This window comes from Sciurus vulgaris (assembly GCF_902686455.1).
Source record: "Sciurus vulgaris genome assembly, chromosome: 8".
In the NCBI taxonomy this organism is placed as follows: domain Eukaryota; kingdom Metazoa; phylum Chordata; class Mammalia; order Rodentia; family Sciuridae; genus Sciurus; species Sciurus vulgaris.
This window is the reverse complement of record NC_136468.1, coordinates 123,497,062-123,517,963: the sequence shown is the minus strand read 5'-3', so window position 1 is coordinate 123,517,963 and position 20,902 is coordinate 123,497,062. Positions and strand designations below refer to the sequence as shown.

At 49.3% G+C, this 20,902-nt stretch overlaps 1 protein-coding gene and 1 pseudogene across 2 annotated transcripts; both read right to left on the bottom strand.

Moving 5' to 3' along the window:
- Nucleotides 1-5,946: 5,946 nt before the first annotated feature.
- LOC306668965 (adenylate kinase isoenzyme 6-like) lies at nt 5,947-6,755 on the bottom strand (annotated as a pseudogene). The gene has a single exon. The product of its transcript is annotated as an adenylate kinase isoenzyme 6-like (transcript).
- Nucleotides 6,756-9,016: 2,261 nt separating this feature from the next.
- Nucleotides 9,017-14,405, bottom strand: LOC306668610 (RIMS-binding protein 3B-like). The gene has a single exon (XM_079152132.1). It carries the CDS (start codon nt 14,251-14,253, stop codon nt 9,349-9,351), a length of 4,905 nt encoding a protein of 1,634 aa, XP_079008258.1. The 5' UTR covers nt 14,254-14,405; the 3' UTR covers nt 9,017-9,348.
- Between the last annotated feature and the right edge of the window lie 6,497 nt (nt 14,406-20,902).

Genomic DNA, 20,902 nt, shown 5'->3' with positions numbered 1-20,902 from the left:
CTCTGGAATTACAGGTGTGCACTAACATGCTCATCAGTAATTGTGAAAATCTCAACAAAACTCCCTCATCCGTCTCCTCCAGGTCCTGGGTCTCCTGCCTCCATCATTATACTGGAAGGGTCTGTTCTGGAGTCCATCTGCAGAATGTTGTGGTCCCTTGTGCCTGGTCATTGCCTGGCCCAGGTGAATGAATATATGAAGGAGGATGAGTTAGCTATTTCTCTAAGATAGAAAAGTGGAGTAGAGGACTGGCCCACCCCTACTGGAAGCCCATAGATCAGTGGATGGGAATGCAAATCCTAGCCATGACAATCAGGCAACTGTCCTAGAACTGCCCTAGAACTCTGTGGGCCCCAACTGTAAAATAGGACTTAAAACCATATGTGCTTCACTGGCTTGTGTGACTGTGAGGTAATGAACACAGATAGGGTAGGCAGAAGCTCAGCAGGATCTTAGTAAAGGGAGAAGTGGGGGAGAAATGGGCAGAAGTTTCCAAGCACAAAAAGTGGGGCCAAGATTAGATGGTGCTCCATTTCTCTTGTAAAGTTCCTTTCCAGCAGCTGAAGGAGACCGAAACTAAACCTTTACAAGACCCTTTTCAATCCTGGCTGAGAAACAGAGTCCTGGGGATACCAGTAACCTCCAGGTGGCTCTGACTTGGCTCCCTAAGGGAATGGGAGTAAACCAAGGCCTCCTAGGGGGACAACATGGAAATTTCAAATTCTGGTTTTCCAGTTTTCTTTGGGGAACCTTTCCCCATCACCAGGGTCCAGCGAGGCCTCATGTGACAGTGGGGGAAGGGGCTATCTCCCTCATGGCCAGAACACCAGGAAGCCCCCGGGGGCTGGGACAGCAGGCTCTGGTCACCATCACGAGGGAGCTGGGCGCGGCAGCCCTTATCTTGCCTGACCTGGTGGAGGCTGACCACTCCCTCCTTCTGGAAAACGTGGCCCTCTGCTCTCTCCGAGGCCTCTTTCTCCTTGAATCCTAAGGGTCCTGGGGTGGACCTTCAGTGTCCAGTTCTACCCTTGATCCATCTTTTGGGGGTGCTTTTGCTGGCTCTAGCCCCAAGCTACCTCCCAAGACACCACCACCCAGAGTCCCCAAGGCATCTCTGACTCAGCAGGTCTGTACCTGCTTCCCCCTACCCTCCACCCCCGCCAGCGTGGCTCTACAGAACATCCTGTGGCCCAAGTCCTAACTGATGACCACTCCCTAGCACCTCCCCCCACCACCAGCCTTACCAATTTGAATTCCTGACTCTCCCTCCCTCTGGCCTCCTCCCTAGACCCAGGCCCGCCCTCAGGGTGAGGGAAGGAATCCTCCAGATAAGGGCATGGGGGCAAAAAAAACACACCTGAGTTCAGACACAGGGCTCTGCCACCAACTTGTTTAATGACCTTAACAAGTGACCTTCTCAGAGCTTGAGTTTTCCCATCTATAAAGGGGCAGCAGAACGGCACTCTGGATAGGACTGCTTTTATTAGGACATGAGCTAACACACAAGGTGAAGTTCTCAGCAGAGGTCAATTCTCAAAGGGAACCACAGCAACCAAGAATGCCAAGCCAACCCTTTCTTCGGGTGGTCTTAGTAACTAGCATATTAGTGCCTTTCATAAGTTAGTAAGGGATCAGTCCACACACCTTGTATCTATTCCACGCCATGTCCAGATACTTACATTGATGGAGCGCGTGGAGTAAGACAGTCTGATGGGGAAGGTGGCAAGTAAATGAGTAATTCCAGGGTGCGGGATCACACCTGGGGTTGTGCAAGCATGTGGGAGGGGCGGTTGTATCCAGGAAGGGAGGAGTAGATGAAGACAGTTTCCCGAAAGAGGTGATAGCACTTTTGAAGGGCAACTTGGAATGATTGGGCTAAAGGGACAGGGCAACTGGGAAACCAATTTTAGGGAAGAGGAAACAGGCTGAGACTCAAGCAATGGAAGAACTGCCAAGGTCACTCAACTTGGGAGTAAAGGGCCAGAATCTAATGGAGCCACCACCCCATTCTCTGTCTGAGCAGGAGGTGTCTAACTTCCAGGAAGCCACATTCTACCTGGAGTACCTTAACCAGTGGGTCCCTAAGACTGAGATTAAGGGCTGGGGGTGTAGCTCAATGTTAGAGCACTTACCACTTACCTAGCATGCTCCAGTTCCCAAGTTTGATCCCCACTGGAGAGTGGAGGGGGAGATCCCATGAAGCAGGCACAACCAGGCCAAACAGGAAGGTTTACCTGGGATTCCAGGGATCCCATGAGAAATGGGGCATGTGAGCCTGTAGCTCCATACCAGGGGCCAAGATTTTATGGGAAAAGTGAAGAGGCCTTGTGGGCAGGGAACAATTGGTGGCATTTCCTGTTGGGGAATAGACTCATTACAGATCTCATCAACCACCTGGTATGGGAACACCTGGTAAGCCTGGAAGTTGGCTGAACATATTGAGGTGTCTGCAGTGCCATCATGGCCCCAGGAACCCTTTATGCCCAGGATCCTAGAGCTAGCTCCACCTGGTAATAACCTTGGTTTCACAAGACAATTGGCCCAGGGTGTTCTCCCTTCCTTGGAACACCTGACTCTCTATGAGCCTCACTCAGCCTTCTCCAAATCTGACCTCCATGGGAGTGAGACAGGAACAGAATGATGTGGCCAAAAGGTGGATGTAGTTCAATGGTAGAGTACTTGCCTAGCATGTGCAAAGCCACGGAGGTGTCTCTGAGTCTTTATTTTTTGGTATGGGGATCAAACTCAGAGCCTAGTGCATGCTAAGCACATACTCTTCCACTGAGCTATGATCCAGCTCCTCTGAGCCCTCCTTTTTAAAACTGTGTCCTTCGTATTGTGTTCTTTTGACATCTTTTCCAGATCTTGAACAATGATTTTAAAATGGATCAGTTAGTCTTCCATTTCAAAAATACACAGTAGCATAGGGTGGGAGGGGCAAGTCAGGCACAAATGGCCAGGGATGGATGGCTAGAGGCCCCTGGGCAGAGGTGGATGGGTCTGAGACAGTCTCAGAATTCCTCTTCACTACCATCCCCCTTGCCCACTAGATAGACTCCTCTACCTTCTGGCCAATAGGGCTTCCCATTCCCCTCAGTCCCCTTCTGAGCAGATGTGGAATGGACAGGCTTAGGGTCTCTAGGTCATGGGGTCAGCCAGGGAGAGGACCCAGTCCAGGTGATAGTCAAGCACTCACCTTCTTCCTGACCCACCCTGTCTTCCAGCAACCTGCCTACCTTGTTATATCTGTGTGACCTTTCCTTGCCTCTGCTCAAAGTCTTTAGGTTTGAGGGGCCTTCAGGGTGCCAAGGTGAGCCTAGAACATGTTCCCCAGTCCCACTCCTGTGCCCTTGCCAGCTTTCTTGGTCTTTCTTTGGGGTCCCTAACCTCAGATAAAGTGTTCTATATACACGATCTGTTCAAAATAACCCTACCATAGATGAGAAAATGCAGACTCAGAGAGGTTTCCTAGCTGTCTAATATGGTCTGGAATTATTCACTGTCTAATACAGTGCTGTTTCCTGAGCCCAGTTGCTCCATGACTCCATGGCCCTGCCTTTCCTAGCCTTATACTTTATTCATTTACTAAAACTTCCCATGACCTCTGGGATTTAGGATTTAAGGTTGCAAGACTGTGTGAAGAGTGTAGCTCAATTTCAGATTGACCAAACCTAACTCTGGTTCCTGGTCCTCTGGAAAGATGGCCCCTATGAGTTTATGAGGTCCTCCCTAAGGTCCTTTGGGGAGTTAGCAGGGAACAAACAAGTGTGGGTGGGACTTGGATTCTAGGCCTACAGGGTCAAAAAGATATTTCCTGCTTTCTGACAGCAGGTCTAAGCTGGCAAGTGTGGCCCAGGCAGCCCTTTCCTGTGATAGCACATAGACAATAGAAAAACCTACGTATACTGCCAGGTGTGAATGAGGGTTACAGAGGGAAAATCGAGCAGGATAAAGGCTGGAGTGAGAGATGGGGTTGCCACTTCACAGTTTTGACAATCTGGAGCTGTCGGGGGAGAAGTTAAGTGATTTGGGGCAATGGATCAGGGAAGGTTATAAAATTAAGTAAAAAATTGGCTGGAGTGTAGCTGAGTGGCAGAGTATGCGCTTGGAAAGTCTGAGGCCCTGGCTTCAATACCCAGCACCAAAAAAAAAAAAAAAAAAAAAAAGAAAAAGACAAAAAAATAAAATAAAATTAGATGAGTGTAGGCCCTGGATTCTATCTCCAGTAATGAAAATAAAGTAATGGAATAACATGGGTAGCATGATCCTCATTGGATTGAATTTGTGATTCTTTGAAATTGAGTGTTCTTGTCCTTAATTCTTTGTTTTCCCCCAGTGCTAGAGATTGAACCCAAGTGTTTGACCACTGAGTTATACCCCCAGGTCCCTTGTCCCCTTGTTCTATATTCTTTTTTTTTTTTTTTTTAATTGATAATGAGTTACATTCCCAGTCCTTTTTATTTTTATTTATTTATTTGGTACTGGGGATTGAACTCAGGAACTCAGGGGTGCTTAAACACTGAGCTACATTCCCCAGCCCTTTTTTGTATTTTATTTAGAGGCAGGGTCTCACTGAGTTGCTTAGGACCTCGCTAAGTTGCAGAAGCTGGCTTTGAACTTTTGATCCTCCTTTCTCAGCCTTCTGAGCCACTGGGATTACAGGCATGCGCCACTACGCCCAGCACCCTATTTATTTTTTATTTTTACCCAGGTTCTCCCTAAGTTGCTTGGGACCTCATTAAATTGCTGAGGCTGGCCTCAAACTTGTGAGCCTTCTGCCTCAACCTTTGGAGTCACTGGGATTACAAGGGTGTGCCACCACACCTGAATCCCTTGTTTTTAATTCCGAAACTGTGTGAATTACAATTTCTTCTTTAAAAATATTTTTTAGTTGTAGATGGACACAATACCTTTGTTTTACTTATTTATTTTTATGTGGTGCTGAGGATCAGACCCAGTGCCTCACGTGTGCTAGGCAAGCGCATTACCACTGAGCCACAACCCCAGCCCCGAATTACAATTTCTATTCTCTTCCTAAACTGCCATTACTCTCCCACCCACAATGGGAATCATTTTTGTACCCAATCCTCTGTCAATGAAGAAAGTGCAAATCCCCCAGGCTGTCCTCTCCTGTAGAAGCAGCTCTCATGTTGCTCCTTGTCCTCAGACACCGTTCTAGGTTATGGGTCCACCAGGGATCTGGTGATTTGTAAGACTGTGAAAAGCCAAGTGTGGTGGCTCACATCTGTACTCCTAGCAACCCTGTAGGCTGAGGCAGGATGATTCTGAGTTCAAAGCCAGTCTTGGCAATTTAGCAAGGCCCTGATCAATTTAGGGAGACACTATCTCAAAATAAAAAAATAAGCCAGGTGTGGTGGCGCACACCTGTAATCCCAGTGGCTTGGGAGGCTGAGGTAGGATAACCAGTTCAAAACCAGCCTCAGCAAAAGGGAAGCACTAAGCAACTCAGTGAGACCCTGCCTCTAAATAAAATACAAAATAGGACTGGGAATGTGGCTCAGTGGTTGAGTGCCCCGGTACCCCAAAAATATATACAAATGTAAAATAAATAATAAAAAGGGCTGAGGAAAGTGGCTAGATGGTTAAGTATCCCTGGGTTCAATCCTCAGTACTAAAACTAACAAACAAAAAAAGAAAGATTGTAAAGAAGAGATATTCACTGGGCTGGGTGGGGTAAGCCTATAATCCCAGTGATCTGGGAGGTTGAGGCAGGAGGATCCCAAATTTGAGGCTAGTCTTAGCATTTAGATAGGCTTTAAGCAACTTCATGAGACCATGTCTCAAGATAAAAAACAAGAAGGGCTTGGAATATGGCTCAGGTTTATTTGTTTTTTTTCTGATGCTTTACTTTTTATTTTAATAAATCATCTGTATTTTCTTCTATAATAAGCATAAAAGATACTACTCCTTTGGTAATATTTATTTAGTAATTGAAGCATTAAATGACAATTTTTACTTTTAATATTATACTCATTATGTTTGAGATTATTTAGCTTTCATGTGGAGAAAAAGAGACCCAGGCACAAATCTTTACATTATGCACCAGCTAGGTCTGCAACACAATTTTAATAATATTTACTGATATGTGGGCAATTTCTATGAAGTGGGCAGAGAGGTATCAGTAAGAGTGACTGTAAAGTGGCCAGTCAAGTGTTTTGATCTTTGATTTGACCCACTACTCAATACACTTCAAGATCTTATTTATATTATCTTCTAGTTCTTCTGGTTTATTGCCAGGCAGTTGATGCACAATTTCTTCTTTGTAGGATACTATGACTTCTCCATAAAGAACTCGAAAAATCTCACACTGAATATTATCTTTTAATTTCTTCTCACCATAACCCCTTGTTTCAATTCTTTTGTACACTACACCGTTATTTGTTCTTAACACAAAAACCATACGAAACCAGCATTCAGGGAAGAAATCACAACCATGGTAATCAACAATAGTTCCACCTTCTCTCATTTGGTTTTCTAACTATCTTCATCTAAAATGGGACAATCATACTCTTGATCATAGCCATTATATTCTGTCCTTCTCAAGATAAATCACCCACACTCACGTATTTCATTCCTGATCTTGATGCAAGTTCTTTGTCTAGTGTAGTTTTTCCAACCCCTAGAGTACCTGGCCTTTTGTGACACATTTCCATTGCATGATTGGATCCAGAGGCACAATTCTGGTCTGCATTTTGGGTTGGCTCCGGTTTTTAAAAAAATATTTTTACTTTTAGATGGACACAATAACTTTGTTTTATTTATTTGTATGCGATCCTGAGGATTGACCCCAGTACCTCATACATGCTAATAAATAAATGTGGTATATCCATATAATGGAATATTATTCAGCCTTTAAAAGGAAGGAAATTCTGACACCTGCTACAACATGAATGAACCTTGAGGACATTAAGCTCGGTGAAATAAGCCAGTCATAAAATGACAAATGCTGTGTAAGTCCTCTCATTTGAGATACCTAGAGTAGTCAAATTCATAGAGATAGAAAATAGAGTAGCTGGGGTAAATAGAGTAGCCAGTGGTAAAGCACATACAAAGTCCTGAGTTTAATCCTAAGTATCAGAAAGAAACAAAAGTAAAATGACCTTTTAGTTCTTCATGTCCAACAATGCTCTCAGTCAGAGGGAGGACACTGCCTTCCCCAGTGTAGCCACAAATGACTGGAAGCACTCTGGAGCAGAATAATTGGTGCCACCAGCTGTTTCCATGTGAAGTTAGTGGTTGCCAGGAGCTGGGGTGGGGGATGGGGTATTATTGTTTAGTGGATACAGTTTCTGTTTGCAAGATGAAAAGAGTTCTGGAGACCTGTTGCACAACATGAATGCACTTAACACTACCAAACAGTACTCTTTTTTTTTTTTTTTCCCCAAACTGTACTCTTAAAAAGGGTCTCCACCCTGGAGATGGAGTTCTGTGGTAGAATGCTTGACACACAGGCACAGAGGCCCTGGGTTTGATCCTCTTGGAAGAGAGATTTTTTTTTTTTTTTTTGTGGGGGGGGGGGGGGGCAGTGCTGGGGTCCAAACTCAGCCTCTGTACATGTTAGGCAAGTGCTGAACTACAGCACCAGCCTATCATGGTAGATTTCTTTTGGGGGAATACTGTGGATTGAACCCAGGAGGCTTTTACCACTCAGTCACATCTCCAGTCCTTTTTATTTTTATTTTGAGACAGGGTCTCACTAAGTTGCTTAGGGCCTCACTAAGTTGCTGAGGTTGACCTTGAATTTGCAATCCTCTTGTCTTAACCTCCTAAATCTCTGGGATTACAGGCATGCACCACCACGCCCAGCCGATGGTAAATTTTGTTAAAAACAATTGTGAAAGAAGTTGCTTTCAGCTGTGATCATTGGCCTGAAAGGAGGAAAGGTGGTGGGTGCCTTCAAGGGCTGGCGGTGAAGTCCAGTGGAGTGAGCTGGTCTGAGTTCCTTCCCTAGGGTAGTCACAGAACCTGTCTGAGCCTGTTTTCTTGCTATAAAAATGGATTATTGTATGAGAGGGTATAACAGTGGCCCTTGATCCATAGATATTCAGGTGGATTTCCTCCGCTTGCTGAGGCCTGTGGCTTTCAGCTCACAAATAATGTGTCCGGGTATACACCAGAGTTCCTCAGATAGTTTAAGTATTCTTTGAGGATAAGACTGCCCATAAGTGTGTCAGGTTGGGACAGCTCTTGAGCCTGCCCCTTCCCTCTTCCCACCTTTAGCCCTAGGGTCAACAACCCTTTAGCCCCAATTCTGGGACTTGGTCATAGAACCAAATGGTAGCACCAATGCTTCTGCCCCAGGGGTGCTTCAGTAATTTCTGGCTGCACTGTCACCCTTTCTCTGACAGCATTGCTGGGTGTAGGGAACCAAAGCAGCATCAAACAGAAGCAAGAAAGGATGTAGTCCACCCTTCATCCCCACGCTCCTGGAGAGGGAGTCCTGGAAAACCATGGAAGAGGAAGTGGCTTTGAGTCATGTGACTTTAGCTGTGGGGAAACCCCCTGAGTCTCATTGACACTTATGTAAAATGGGACAAAAGAAAATGTGCTTCCAAGAGGATCCCTCACAAAGCACTTTGGGAAAGGGAGAATCTATAGAGTGAGACTTCCTGCTGGGTTCACCAGCAACACAGCCCCAACCCAGGGAACCCTTGGGAAAGTTCTGGCCAGGCAGAACGTTTTAGCCCTGGCTTTTGGCTGGATCCTCTGTACCAGCATGCCCTAAACAGGACCCACCCTAAGGAGTAAGAATGCAACTACTCTTCCCTGGCCAGGGAGACATTTCTGTGTAGCACTTGCTGATCCACTGGACAGGAGAGGGAAGAAGAGACATGTTCATGTTTCCCTTGGTTGTTCTTTAACTTCTAAAATATTCTTTTTTTTTCTATGAACATTTTAATGAGGGGTTGAACATAAAATAGAAAAATAACATTCTGATTCCTTTTTTTTTTTTTTAAGATGGAGACTTTTCTTAAGACTTTCATACAAGGCAATGGATGTATAATGTTAACCTGCTAAAGACAACACATATTGACCACAGAAAAAGGCACTTCTTCAAATACATATTATAGTTATTGACAACTTTGAAACAGTCAAACTCTCAGGGATTGGCTTGTTTTCTTTTGGAAACAACTCATACTTAAGCCCTACTTCTCCCAGAGGTTAGGGGACACCTAGGGACTGCCATCAGTTTCACACAATGGTGCCTGGAGCAAATGTTGCTTAAGGCGGCTGCAAGGAGGGATGTTGTGGGAGGGTGCTTATGCTTGCTTCTCATCCAGAGGGGTGTGGGAAGCCAGAGGCTACCACCCCAGCAGGGAGCCTTGCTTACTCTCCATGGATAGACAAGTCATCCAACAGGTGGGCTGGGACTAGGCCCCTGTGGCCACCTGACTCACCATAATAGAATCCTTTATCATCCACAGGCCCATACACTGTGACTGTGTCCCCAGCCCTCAGTGCCAGCTTGCCCTTTCCCCGGCATCCTGCTCTCCTGTCCCTAGGATCATAGTCCAGGGCTGCCGTCATGGTCTTTGGAGTCCACAGTGTGGGTCTCTTGGAGTTCCCTTTGGGCATGAGGAACCTACCCTGGGGCCTAGTGAGCCTCTCAAAGTCTGCAAGGTGGCCCACAGAGGGCAGGTGCCCCTGTGCTGGCAAATGCCACCTCTTGTCAGTCCACTCTGTGCCCACCTCCACCTCAACCACCAGGTGCCCAGGGATGTTGCCCACTTGTCCATTGCACTCACCATGGTAGAAGCCGTGGGGGTCCTGACAGCCCCATACTCTTAGCAACTGCCCTTTCTGGAAGGCCAGTTCCTTCTCTGCAGCCTCAGGGTTAGCAGACATTGTCAGAGGGTTATAATCAAATAGGGCCACAAAGACCCTGGTGGGAGTGTTGGCTTCTGTCCCCAGTTGTGGAGGACCACCCCTGGACATCTTAATGACTTTGTTGGATGGAGTTGGACACAGCACTGAACTGGGCTCAAGGAGCTGGCACTCTCTCTTACCCCCCAGAGCCTGACCTCGCCTATTGTGGGGCCTGCACTTCTTTTTCTGCTCTTGATTTTTTGTGCACCAAGGATCCAAGCATGCTACCTCTGCCTCCTCCAAAATGTCATGGAAATCAGTTGCATATTGCTGGCAGGTTCTTTGTTGGGGAGATATGAACACTTGGGCATCCTGTTTTTGCCTAAGGGCCTTCTCAAGGGCAGCCTTCTCCTGACTTAGCTCTTTCTTAGGTCCACACTCAGGTGACAGATGGCTGAATCCTGGAGCAGGACTTCTGCTGGCGTTCATGTGCCCATGGTGGTTTTCTTTCAACCTAGACCGGTCACTGGGCAGAAGTGATCTGTGGTGGTTCTGGGGACTCTTCTGAAAGGGCAGGTCCTTTCTGTATTTCTTCCAGACCTGTCTGGGCTGGGCTTTGTTGCCAGTCCCTTCTGAGCTTAGGTTGGACACTGGGGACTGTCTCTTTGGGGGTTCTTCAGGAAATGCTTCTAAAGACTTGGTCTGAGGCTCCCCACAACTTCCAGGAGTGTGGGGGCCAGCCTTGGTATTCAGAGAAGCAAGTAGTAGCTTCTGATGGCAGACAGGGAAGGTGACTCTGTAGGTGGATGGGTCACCACAGGTGTAGCTAAAGGACGGAGTCTCTGGTAATGTGTTGCAGGTGAAGTAGTCCTCAGGGATTTGAGCTGGCACTGAATCCATGGACTCGCCATAGAATGACATGGTTCTCACTGAGACCTTTTGGCATGTTAGGGGCACCTGCATCTGGGAAAATTCCAACAGGGTGCTCCCAGCAGTGGCATCAGTGACCTCTGCAACCTTGAGCCCATCTGCATATACGGCATAACCAGTAACCTGCACCCCATTAGAGGACCCAGCTGAGTCAATGGTCACAGGAAGCCAACTGACCACCAGGAAGCCTGGCAAGGTGTGATGCTCTACCAGGACATCTAGTGGAGGGTCAGGGGGTCCTGCTAAAGGTGTGTTGAAGATGATGGTAGAAGACATTGTTTCCCAGTGTTCCTGCAGCAAGTTCCAAGGCAGACGCACCTCCACCCGCACCTGGTATTGTGTGCTAGGATGTAGGCCTTGGAAAGTGTAGTAACTCACACCTGAAGGGGTCAGGGCATGCTCCTGGTCATTGAGGTACACCACATGGGGGTGTCTGCTACTGCTGCAGACCCAGGTAATATCAGCTGATGTGGCTGTGACACTCTGAAGGTGTAGTTGCATTGGAGCCACACACAGCACTCCTTTGGCCCCAAGAAGGGGTTTGGAGAAGCCCTGCTCCCCCACACTCTGTGGTGAGCCTAGCCAACAGGCTTTTGTCTTAGACTCCAAGATCTCTACTGCCATTTCGGTCTTGGAGGCCACACTTCCCTTCTGGCATGGCACTTTATCCACTGATTCCTGCATTTCCCCAGGTAATGAACTATTTTCCTCTGAGGCTTTGCTCTGCCCTGCTGGCAGTATAATGGGGGCAAGGTCAGGGTCCTTGGGAGACAGGCAGCCTAAGATGTCGCTGTCTGGAATCTGTTCCACCAAGTTCGAGGGCACTAGTCCCCGCCGGCCATCCTCAAGCTCCCCTTCATAGAAGCCATCATCATCCATGTCCCCAAAGATATATACATAGTCACCAGCTGTGAGGGGCAGCTCACCCTCAGGTTGCTCATTGGGCCCTTCTAAGGGGTTGTAGCTATACCTAGCCAAGAAGATCTTGAGCTTGGGAGTGGCAGCAGCCTCAGAGGACCTCACTTCCAGGGAAGGAGACACACTGTCTGGTTCCAGATCATCCACCTCACTGACTGTGTCCATGTCCAGAGTAAGGCAAGATGGCACTGTGGCCCACATGGATTCCACCTCTGAGGAGGAGGAGGAGTTTGACTGGGAACTGGTTTTCTTAGTCTGGGGCCTGGAGTCTAGAGACTGGCTGGCAGGGACTCTCTCTGACACTTGGGGGACACTGGATGGTTCCCCAAGAACTGGGCTCTCCTGCTGTGAGAGACAAACAGGAAACTGTTCTGACAGAGCATGATCTTCAGGACCTGGCTTGAACTTTGCCCTTCTACTACCCCTACCTTGGGATTCTGGGGTTTGGTTAGTCTCCCCCCGCTCGGGAGGGTGGCCAGGCTGACACTGCAGCGCCTGCATCTCCTTCCGGGCATCCTGCAGGTCACTCAGGGCCTTCTGTAGGTCGTGCTGCAGCTGCTGCTGCCTGTCTTGCCCGCGTGCCGCCTGTTGCAGCAGCTGCTCTGCCAGCAGGCCGGCGGCGTCGCGCTCCTGGCACGCGCGCCCCAGTTGCCCGCGCACGTCGCTGTTCTCCGCAGCCACCTTCCTTACCCAGTCAGCCTGGGCCTGCAGCCGCGCGTTCTCCTCCGCCAGCCAGGCGCCCTTGCGCAGTGCTGTCTGCAGCTGTGCTGCTGCCTCCTCGCCACGCCGCTGTGCTGCCGCCGCCTGCGCACCCAGTTCCTCACATTCTCTACGCCGCGCACCCAGCTCTCGCTCCAGTGCCTGCACCTGGTGTCGCGCATCTTCGCAGGGTACGCTCTGGCCGCCCGCCTCCGCCCGGGTGTCGCTCTTGCCCTGTTGCAGCGTCAACTGCTTCTGCAGACGTAGCACTTCCCGCTGGGACTCCCGCTGCAGCCTGTCCAAGTCACTGATATTGAGCCACTGCGTGCAGGGGGCGCCCCCTCCAGGATCAGAGGCACTGCTGAGGTCGGTGGCGACGCGTGCCTGTAGCAGGTGGCATTCGCGCTGCAGCTCTTCGATCTGCTTGTCCTTGGCCAGCAGTGCGCTAGCTTGCTCTGACAGATCCTGAGCACGCTGGCGGGCAAAGGCCTGGCACAGCTCCAGGCCAGCGCGGCTTTCACCAGGCACAGGCGCGCTCATTGCTCTCAGGTTGGTCTCCTGCAGCTTGCGAGCCCGGTCCTCCAGGCGCCTCGCGAGTCCGGTCAGCTCCGCGTGCTTCACTTTGAGCCGCTTCACCTTTTCGTCCGCCTCGACCGAGAAGCGCGCGCGCCTCAACTGCATGTTCTCTTCGTGCAGTCCAGAGCAGCGGCGCGCTAGCACCCTCAACGTTTCAGCAAGTTCCGAGTTCTGCTTCACCAACTTGTGGTAGTCCAAGCTCAGTGGTGAGGGCGTCAGAGCATCGCAGGGCTCCTTCCGGGAGACTTCTCCTTTCCCGGGATCGCTAGGGTTCCTATGTACGGATAGTGGCAGGGACGGTAGCAATGACGGTGACGGGGGACTTGGGGAGCCCTGTATGGAGGCGTCTGTCGAGGAGACTTGCGCCTCAGATTCAGAGGCCTTGGGGAAACTCGGTGTGCTGTCCAGTGAGCAAGAACGCTCTGTTGCCAAGGAATCGAGAGAGCTGGCGCGCGTGGGGAGCAGGCCAGTTGCGGAACTTGAGCACACCGCCGGCACCAAATCGAGGGAACGGGAGCGAACGCGGACGCGGGCACTCAGACCGTCCAGGGATGCGAGTCGACAGTCGGGCTTTGGAGTGAGATGAGCACTGCTTGCGGTTTCAGGGAGCCGCTCTTCGGAGGGATTCTCTGCCTGGGAGTCCGGGGGTCCAGACAAAGCCGGCTGCCAGCGGAAGTGTTCCAGGATGTACTTCAGGAAGAGCTGGCGCTCCATGTCCAGCGCCGCCTGCAGGTGGCGGATGCGCGCTGCCTGCTCGCTGTCGGTGTCCCAGCGCAGCTGTGCCAGGACGTCCTGCAGACGACAGCGGCATTGCGCGGCGGAGACCTCGGGCGCCCCCGCGCGGCCGCAGTAGCCACGATTCACCAACTCCTGGGCCAGCTGGCGTTGCAGCTCCCGGGCCTGGCGCACCACGCCATCGCGCTCGCGGTGCAGCAGCTGCTGCAGCTGCCGCAACTCGGCCTCCTTCCAGCGCAGCAGCTGCCGGATCTCGGCCTCGCGCTCCCGCTGCACCTCCTCCTGCAGCTGCCGCAGCTCCCGGAAGCGCTGTGCCTCCCACTTGGAGCGCAGATGGTCAGCCAGCTGCTGCCGCTCCCTCTCTGCTGCCTCCCGCAGCTGCCGTGCCTGGGCCGCGAAGCGCCGCCGTTCCGCTAACCCCCGCGCGCGCTCCGCCTCCAGCTCAGCCCGCAACTTCTCCAGCTCTCGTCTCTGCTCCTCCTGCACTGCAGCCGCCGGGCCGGGGCTACCTGGCTTCTTGGGCGACGCGCGGCCGCCACCCAAGGGGGTGGGCGAGTCTTTGGTCATTGTGGCCGCAGCCAGGCCATACGCCTGACCTCGCCTGGCAGGCCACAGCTCGCCAACGGCCGCCGCCCCGGCCGCGGCCAACCGCCCAGCTCGCCCCTTCCGGCGCACCGTGGTGGGACTCCACGCGCCCCTTCCGCTTCGGGATGGGTTCTTCTAGTCCCTGCCTCGGGTGTCTCTTCAAGGATTGTATACCTCTCCGTGTTGCCTAGGCACACGAGGACCCCTGAGCCTACCGAGATTCCCCGGGGGTCTTTCTGGCCCCACATCTTTCCTACTCCATGGCTGGATATTTTCCCAGCCCTAACAGACCAAGGTGCCCATGGGAAACCTTGGCGCTGCTCCTGGGCCTGGAGAAAGGGTCCAGGTGTGTATGTAGGTCAAGGTCACAGATGGTCTCCAAAATTCTTCCTCTGGAGTCCTTGAGTGCCTTGTCTCCAATTCCCTACCAGGGGTTCATGCAGTGTGTTTGACCTAGGTGGCTGGGAACTACAGCAAGAGTGCCTAAACTTGGGAGTTGAGCACTATACCACTCACGGGAGGGCGTATTTGATGTCTGTACTCCACTGCATCTATTCTTCCAAGAAACCCATGGTGCTAAGCACTAGCATACATCATCTATGGAATTCCTTTCATGCCCATTTTACAGATGAAAAGTATCAAGATCCACAACTTGGATTTGGTGACAGGAGAAGGGCAGCTGTGAGGATCAGAGCCCTGACTTGTGTTTCTTGTATTTTTTGGTTTCAGTGAGTTTTTTGTTTTTGGTGTGGTACTGGGGATTGAACCCAGGAGCTCACAAACGTTAGGCAAGCCCTCTACCACTGAGCTACATCCCCAAACCCCAGTGCTTTGTTGGTTCATCTTTTGTTCTTTTCTTTTCTTTTTTGCTTGAGAGGGGTGGGGGGTGTTACTGGGGATTGAACTCATGGGCACTTAACCACTGAGCCAGCCCTTTTTTGTATTTTATCTAGAGAGGGGGTCTCACTGAGTTGCTTAGCGCCTTGCTAAGTTGCTGAGGCTGACTATGAACTCCAGATCCTCCTGCCTCAGCTTAGCCTCCTGAGCTGCTGGGATTACAGGCGTGCACCACCACACCTGGCTTGTTGGGTCATCCTTACCATCAACTGCCAAGGATACTCAGAAAGATAAAGAACTCTTCATGGCCACACAGTTTGGGAGTAACTAAGGGGATTCAAACCTGCAAAATTCTCTCTCTGGAGTCCTTAAGGTACTCTGTCTCCAATTGACCAATCTGAGGTCAGCTGTGAGAATTCCTCCCCAATCTTTTTCCCAGAGAGAAGTCTTACATTTCAAAGCTTCGGACAGAGAGTGGTCAAGGAGAATCCAGAGATGTGGGACCATCAGTCAGGCAGTGAAGGAGGTCAAGGAATGGGCCTGCTGCCCCCTCAGGCACACCATGGGATCACAGTCCACCCTTTGGTCTGTCCCTTGGGTGCCTGGGGCTGTCCACTTCCCTGAAAGATAAAGCCAGGGACCCCTATAGGCCCACCTAGGTCCCTGTGCCACATCCTAGGAGACAGCGGTACTTGCCATGGCCGTCTATGGGGCCATTTAGTCAGATTGTTAGGGCTGGTAGGTCATTGGATTCCAAAAGGGTTTCAGCTTCCTTTACCACTTCCATGCTGTCATTTGTAAAAGGGCTAGTAATGCAACACTATCTGGGCTGTGTGACCTCACAGAGTTCCCTGATCTTTCTGAACACCCATGTCCTCTGTGTCCAATGAGATGGGAGAACCCAGAACAGAAAAAAGTATCCTGGTAATCAGCTCACTTATTTTAGTCTGAGTCCCTTTTTTAATCTCAAAGAAACTGAGGTCTTTGAGGAAAGGATTTTATTGAGGTTGGACAAAGCTGCCATGTGGACATAGGACAGGCAATGTCTATTCTCCCTGGAGCTCAGGGAGGAAGGAAGCATCAGAGAACTGAGTTTCTTTCCAGGTCATACCATTTTTTGGCTGAGTGACCATGGCAAGTTGCTTCATATCTGTCAGTCTCAACACAATGCATATAGCCATAGAACCAGCCTCCCAGAGAGTTAGAGGGACACAGGGACTCCACTGACCCAGGTGCAGGCAGGTCCAAAGTCTGTATAAGATCCCATTTCTCCTACCCAGGGCTTAGTCTGGATTTTCACAAGCCTTATCCAGGCTCCTGGCTCAAAGGTCTCTGGCATTTGCATGTGTGATTCTCTCTACATGGGTTACCCACCTCACCCAACAAAAAAGTGACACCACCACCACCACAGACTAAGAACCTACTATGTGCTGTGCTCTGTGCTTCACATGCATGCCATAGATTATTTAAACCATCTGTGCCCATTTTACAGATGAGAAATTTTAAGCCCCAACAGATCAAGAGTTCTGTTCAAGGTCATCTGGAATAGTGGGTTCCACTCAACCCTTGTTTTGTCCACTCATCTACTATTCACTTTGCCTTGTCCTTTGGCCTCAGCTTAGCAATTTCCTTCTCCCAGAAGCTTTTCTTGACTCTTTGAGCTGGGTCTGGTCTCCCCAGGACGCTATAGCTCCCATATCAACGGTGATTGCCCCATTCCTTTGGGGAAGGGATATGTCTGAAACATATTTGTGACTCTGTCCAGAATGGGATCAAAGGAGGTGAAAGTGAAAAGTTCCTCCTAAGCCAGGCAGCATAAGAACCCAGGACCAGACAAGCAGGAAACTCACAATGGGCACTAACCAACTTGGCTACCTAGCCTGCCTAGCTCCAATATTCAAATACCACCTGGAAGCAAGGGCTGGAGCACCAGGTTATAGTCTGCACACACACAAACACATTGCCTCATTATGGGGCCACTTATGGGGCTTAGAAGCTCAGGAACCCTACTTCAATCTGGCTCCTCTCTACCATTCCTGTGGAAGACACAGATGAATAACTGGTACCTCCAGACCAGATTAGAGGTGCTTTTGCTTCTCAATCTGTGGTGTCTGCCTGACAGGAAGCACCTGAGACTTTTCACCATTGCTGTGTTTGCTCAGCATCTGGCCCTCTGGCTCTACTTTTCCCACTAACCCAAGTTTTTCAAATCAGGTTCCCCTGAACCCATAGGAAATGTCTTTGGTTAGTGGTAAGTAACAAGAATTAGGAATTATGATTCCAGATGTTCATCCTGAGAGTTGAGTAGGATGTGGAGTGAGGGTGGGGGTGGCAGGTGGGGGGCAGAGATGGCTTTAGCTTTTAATTGGTGCTGGGCCCCTGGATGTGGTAGTCCCAGGGAGATCTGCTTTCATGGACTCCTCACCATATCCCTGTTTTACAGAGGGTGATCTGAGGCTAGGTGGAAGCAAGTGGCTTTCCAAGGCACTTAGGTGACTATGGCAGAGTTAGATTGTATTTCAGGGTGGTGGGTGAGGTTCCACAGGCTGGTGGTCCTGCTGCAGGCTTGAGTGGGAACTCAAACTGTTAGGTCAGGAGGGCAGGGTGAGTCTCTGGGATCCCCATGGTTACCATCTGGTAGCTGTCTAGGCTGATAACACTCTGTGGCATATCAAAGGTGTTCTGGAAGGTGATTGAGTGGATGAGAGAAGCAGGATTTCCCCAGTGCTGGGTTTCAACCATCCCTGTACTCATTGTGTTGCATAGTGATTGTCCAGTGACCTGCCTGTCACCCCCATCAATTTTGAACTTGAGAAGAGCAGGGACCATGTCTTCCTTGGTCTCCACTAAGTCCTTGCATTGAGCCCAAGCACATTACCATGCCCAGAATATATGAGAAAGAGTCACAGATTAGGAAGCAAAGCAGGAGGACTAACATTAGCTCACCACATTACTGCCTTCTCTGGGTTGAGGTTTCTCACTTATAAAATGAAAGGGTGGGGCTGGGGAGATAGTTCAGTTGATAAAGTGCTTGCCTTACAAGCACAGGGCCCTGGGTTTGATCCCCAGGACCAAAAATAAATAAATAAAATAAAATAAATAAAATGAAAGGGATGCATGACATCAGCAGTTTTATTTCTTTCTCTCATCCCCCCTCATTCTTTCTCCCCTTCCTTCCTTCCTTGTGTTTGGTGCTGGGGATTGAACCCAGGACCTGATACATACTAGTCAAGCACTCTACCATTGAACTACCTCCCCAGATCTCATGGATGATTTTAAAACTGGGTTCCTGGGCTTGGGTTGTTGTTCAGTGGTAGAGTGCTTGCCAGGCACATGTGAGGTACTGGGTTCAATCTTCAGTACCATATAATAAATAAAGTGAAGTTAAAAAAAAGAGATTTGCTCTCATTAAAAAAAAAAAAAAATTTGTTCCTTAGGGCTCTAGGATTCCTTTGAAATGCCACAGTTCTGTGGGGAATGGATATGTTGGGAACTGAAAGACACTCTCAGATTCAATCATTAGTGTCATTTATGAGGTTCCAAGGAGGACTTTGATTTAATAAACATGTTTATTTTGAAATGATTTTGAAAACTCCTGGGTTAGAGGCCTGTCTATTATGTAGATACACACACACACACACACACACACACACACAAACAAACAAACAAAAAACTTCATTCCAACACTCCATGATTTTGCTGACCCTGAGAGAAAACAATGTGTTCCCTCACATTGCCAGCCCTGAATTCTCTGTTGCTTCTTCCCATAGCTCCAGGCCTTTGGAGTTATGGGGGTCTGGGATCCTTGGTGACCTGACTCACATCCCTCCCCTCCCAGCCCAGCCCGGCTCCATTTCTGCTCTTCTTCTAAAACTCTGAGCTTGGTAGAATTTACCTGGCTTTGGAGAAGGGCACAAGTTCTGTCATGGAGGCCAACAGGAAGGCTTTAAACTTCTCAACCCCAGCTTTCCACTTCCCTTATCTTTGTTTCAGTGTGTTTTTTGTCTATTCTGTGCTGTCTCCTCAGTTTCTAGAGTAGTAACTGGTACAGCAGGGACTCCATAAATACACAACTGAAGAAGATAGAGGCAGACAGGCTCTCTGCCCTTGAGGGGCCATTCTAAGGAGTACACATGTAATCCTGGCTATTATGGAGGCTGAGGCAAGAGGATCATAAGTTTGAGGACAGCCTGAGCAACTCAGTGAGACCCTATCTCAAAAAAAAATAAAAAATAAAAAAGGTTGGGAATGTAGTATAGTAGTAGAGTATTTGCTTAGCATGCACAAATTCCTGAGTTTAGTATAGAGGGAAAAGAGGGGTGGGAGGGGTGGGGGGAAGGGAAAAAATAACAGAATGAATCAAACAACATTACCCTATGTAAATTTATGATTACACAAATGGTATGCCTTTACGCCATGTACAAACAGAAACAACATGTATCCCATTTTTTTTTTTTTTTTTTTTGGTACTGGAGATCGAACTCAAAGCCTTAGTGCTTGCGAGGCAAGCACTCTACCAGCTGAGCTATCTCCCCAGCCCCATCCCATTTGTTTACAATAAAAAAAAAATTTCTGAGTTTAATACCCAGTACTCCAACAAAACAAAACAAAAAACTATAAGGGAACATAGTAAAATCAGAGCTTGGACAAGTGCTGTGGGTAAAAAATGGGGAGAAGGGCCCTATCAGAGCAGGTTTTCCAGAGGAGGAGATAGACATATAAGCTGGGAGCAGAAAGAGGAGAGGGCCTGAGAATACGAAGCCCCCGAACCACTGTAGTCTGATCGTCTAGACTAAATCTCTCCTCTCCCAGGGCAGGCCCACACCCTTCTTGCATTGATACTTGACCATACTATCATGAGCCTCATTAAACTACAGCTCAGAGAGGGAGCAGCCCCAGCCAGACCTCAACCACGCAAGTTACTTTCACCCCCCAGCACTAACCCTTCCTGGAGGGGGCTGGATACCTGGAGGGGAAATGTGTCATTCTCTGCCCCAACGTCCTGGTTCCTTATGACCTGTCCTGGATGGGTGCATCCTCCTGGGCAGGGACTGTGGCACACATACTAGCTTCCAGGAAGGGGCAGTACATGTATCAGTTTTCCAGTTGGGGCTCCTTGACCCACGGGTTGGCTTCTTGCCCTGGTAGCCCTGGGCCAGTCCCCCAATGCATTTTCCTTTATAGGTGACCATTCCCTTTCCCACCTGCACTTTATATGCTTCATTCTTCAATCCTTAGTGCAGTCAAGGAGGCTGGTGCTATTTTTATGAGGAAACTGCTCAGGGTCACTCAGGGACTTGTGTCAGGGCTTTGTGACCTGTGTCTGGGATAGTAGAGCCTACCCCGCTGGTTTTTGTTGCCTGAAAGTTACTATGATCCTCAGGCCCTTGAACAAGTGGTTCCTATTTGCCTGAGAACCCTGTTGCTGTTGGCAGCATCACTGTTCTTAAGATCCCCACTGTGGCCAGGACAGACCTATCTTCCATTTTCTAGCACCTCCATTTCTTTCCCATTTAGATCTATTCCAATTACTTTTCCTTCTTCCATAGTCTAAAACACGAGGCTCTGCCCTCCTCCCCATAGATATCAATGGAAATGACCAATCGTCCTGTCATTTGGCTCTAACTCTAGGTTAGGGGATAGTTCTTCATTAAAATATTTGTTGAACATCCATTCTGGTGGGGGCATGGCAGTGAACACAGAGAATTCACCAGAGAAGAGAGTGAAAGAAAGGAGAGAGGATGGAAGGAAACCAGGGAAGAGGATAGGAAGGAATAAGAAAGGACAGAAGGAA